The 3251-nt window shown below is 40.0% G+C and overlaps 1 protein-coding gene across 2 annotated transcripts in view; it reads right to left on the bottom strand.

Annotated features, from left to right (window-relative positions):
- The window catches only part of ANKDD1B (ankyrin repeat and death domain containing 1B), a 44148-nt gene that overhangs the window by 5713 nt on the left and 35184 nt on the right, over positions 1 to 3251 (bottom strand). Inside the window, exon 15 of one of the 2 annotated variants that reach the window (XM_060280238.1) lies at positions 1738 to 1844. In XM_060280238.1, the coding sequence (XP_060136221.1) occupies positions 1786 to 1844 (59 nt within the window). In that variant the 3' untranslated portion in view covers positions 1738 to 1785. Of the gene's footprint in view, positions 1 to 58; positions 1845 to 3251 lie in introns of those variants that run through there. The other variant, XM_035099920.2, reaches the window with a different exon arrangement.

Raw genomic sequence — 3251 nt, 5'->3', positions numbered from 1 at the left:
TATATTTTAAGAAGCATGAGTATTTCTACTACATAAACATCAATAGTGCCTTACGTATATATTTTATTATTCTGAAGCCCTAAACTGTTGATGTACCAATCAGACTTGAAATTCAGGGTGGGGGGGATGTTTCTCCATAGTTTTTGCTGATCTGTCACCAAAGGAGAAAACGGGGCATAATACAATATGAAATAGGTTACTTTGCCATGTAGTATATTTATATACATAATTTGAGTGAAAACGAATGCTTTTATAAAGTAGTAAGAGAGAAGTAATGTCCCAGTCATTTGTTTTAATGATAGCAACATTTTGGTTCCTCCCAATTGTAAAAAGTGGCATCTGCAGTGCCACTTTTTAAAGGTCTCATAATGCACTCTTTCATGATGAATTTGAGTTTCATCAGTTCCTATCAGGTATACTGGGCAGAGGCCGTTTGGGGCTTGAAAGGTCAGCACCAACACTTTGAATTGTGCTCGGAAACAGACTGGGAGCCAATGTAGGTCTTTCAGGACTGGTGTTATATGGTCTCGGTGGCCGCTCCCAGTCACCAGTCTAGCTGCCGCATTCTGGATTAATTGCAGTTTCCGAGTCACCTTCAAAGGTAGCCCCACGTAGAGCGCATTGCAGTAGTCCAAGCGGGAGATGCAGCACTCGGGTGATGCATTCTTCCCTGTATGTGTACTTGGTTTCACACTTTTATGATAAAGACACAAAATGGAACAACTCCAGTTGTTGTTGTTGAACACCAGCTTCTATCAGTCCTGACTCTTGGCCATGGCAGACAGGAACTAGATTCAATAATAGTAATAATAATTTATGCCACCCATGTGACTGTAACCTAGTTTGACCATTGTTATTTATTCATTTAGACACCATAGCCATATGGTATACAAAATTTTTTACAGGTTCAATAAAATAGAAAATACATTGAAAGCAATACAAACTATTAATAAAATGATGGTCTCATCTTGGGGGGAAATGGTTGGACAACTAAATAGGCCTGTTGCCATAAAAACATTTTCAAGAAACACCTGAAAATTAGTAGCTGAGAGTATTTCACAAAATTGGACTGGCAACACTAAATGCCTGACTTCTAGGAGGACAAGAAATTGTTCTCCAGGTAATCTCTGGTCAGGCTGGGATATTCTTGGCAAAGGATCCAAAGAGGCTTTTGCAGACATCTAAGGCACTGCATGCAGAGGCCCTACCAATTTCCCTTCCCAAGGCTGACTGCAACTTCAAGGAGCAGCATTTGAAAAACCACAGGAGGTTGCATTGAGACAATGGTTGAAAAAGCTTGGGTATATGCAGCTCTTTTGGCCCTAATATACAATTTGTATAATTTTGTACCATCACACCATTCTGGAAAAATATTTTTTTGGTTTCCAGGTGTCTACTTGCAGAAATAAAAGGGAGGGAACTAAACTTTAGGAGGAAAATATATATGCTGAAAAACACTTTATACTCATGTTAGAACCTTCAGATTATGAAGTTTAGATAACAGAATCTTGAGACTTAATGCAATGAATTTTAAGTATCTAACGCAAAGTTTTATATAATTTCATTCACATGTCCACTATAGAATTGTTTGCTGTAAGAAAAATACATGGTATTCTCTTGCCAAAAAACCAAAAACCTTCTGTCATACAAATATGTTTCAGTGCATTGAAATAGAAGTTTGGGGAACAAACTGGCTGCTTTTGAAGAGCATCTTCTATTGAAAAATAAAAATGGCACCTGTAAATTCCAGAATGTATGTAGTTTCCAGCTCTTTGGTGGATGACTTCATGAAATTGCACATTTCTTGGATTCTGTGCCAGCATTATTTTCTGCTCTGATCTTCTCTGTAAGAGGAAATACTTGTGAGACTTCAGAAAACATGGCATGCCTGTATGTCAGATGTGAACAATTCATGTTCGTTTCTGCACAATATTCAGTAACCACCCAACCATCTGATGTTAAAGTGAAACCAGAGGCAATTAAAGAATTTCTGAAATAGAAACAGGCACCCCCAAAACAAAGTTGTTTGGCTTGCTTTCTTTTATTTAAAATGCTTTCAGTATGATTTGTATACCGGCTTCCTGCCATCTTGTTTCCTCTACTTGTTTTCTTATATGTACTATGATGTAGCTATAGACACACCATGGGTATTTGCCTTTTTATTTTTAAGAAATTGATGCTGCATGGGAATTTTTCATCTTTTTCTCACAGCCCAGGCTCCAGTATATCCCATCATTTCATTCTTAAACTTTTTTGCTTACGGCTGCAAGCTCTTTCCCTCTAACGCTGAAGCATTCATGGCTCATCCACACTGCTGCTTGTCTTCTGCCCAGAAAGCAAGGGTCCAAGCGCTTTCTGTTGGCCCCTCTGCTTTCCCCAGGAAAAGCCACTCTTTAGCACTCAGAGCAAATGTCAATTCATGAAAAACCCCATCGATGTTTGCTCTGATTCAGCAGTAAATAATGGGTTTTCCTGGGGGGAAGCAGTCGGACAAGCAGAAGTCTAGATGAGCCAATATTTTTGTTTTGTTTTCTCCCCAAGTAACGAATTGAGTACAGTTCCTATCTTCCTCCAGCAAGCAGCTCATTATCCAGGAGGAAGACATGGCATCGCACCCTTAGGGATAAGGCAAACTTGCTAGAAGTAAAATCTGGGCTTTTCATCAGCTGGAAATGCCCTTTGCCTCATCTGAAGTCTGGTGCCTCACTTGTTTAACTACATCAGGGAATTGCTACCGTGTTAGCTTCCATAATGTATTTTTTGAGTGTTTGAATGGATTGATGATTGATTGCAAATGGCAGGCATTTCCTTCATCTGGGGTGGAGATGCTCAAGAATGGGGGGAGGTGTTTGAGAAAGATGCTGTTGGGTGGAGGGAGGGAGTTGCATGTGTTGGAAGTGTTTGCATTTGTGATGCGTGTGAAAGTGTGTGGTGTGGCTTTCCTGGTACCATGGAATGCTCCTTGTTATTAGAAGACAACCACATCATTGTTGTGGGGGATCAATATGGTATGATCTCCACAAGCAGGACCTGCAAGCATGAGGTTGTAGTGGGAAGAAAGCCACTGTGACTGTACTTGTATCCTAAATTATGACACAGCAGACATTTTTTTAACTGGCACAGCTGGTAACTCCTGGACTATTACTAAATAAATCAATATGTGTTGGTATAGCAGGGGTGGGCCAGATCAACCAAACCAACTGAAGTCACTTTCCGAGCTCCCAGCACAATCAATCCCTTGCAATGTATTT

The sequence above is a fragment of the Zootoca vivipara genome, chromosome 11, assembly GCF_963506605.1.
Source record: "Zootoca vivipara chromosome 11, rZooViv1.1, whole genome shotgun sequence".
In the NCBI taxonomy this organism is placed as follows: Eukaryota; Metazoa; Chordata; class Lepidosauria; order Squamata; family Lacertidae; genus Zootoca; species Zootoca vivipara.
This window is presented reverse-complemented; position numbering and strand designations above follow the sequence as displayed.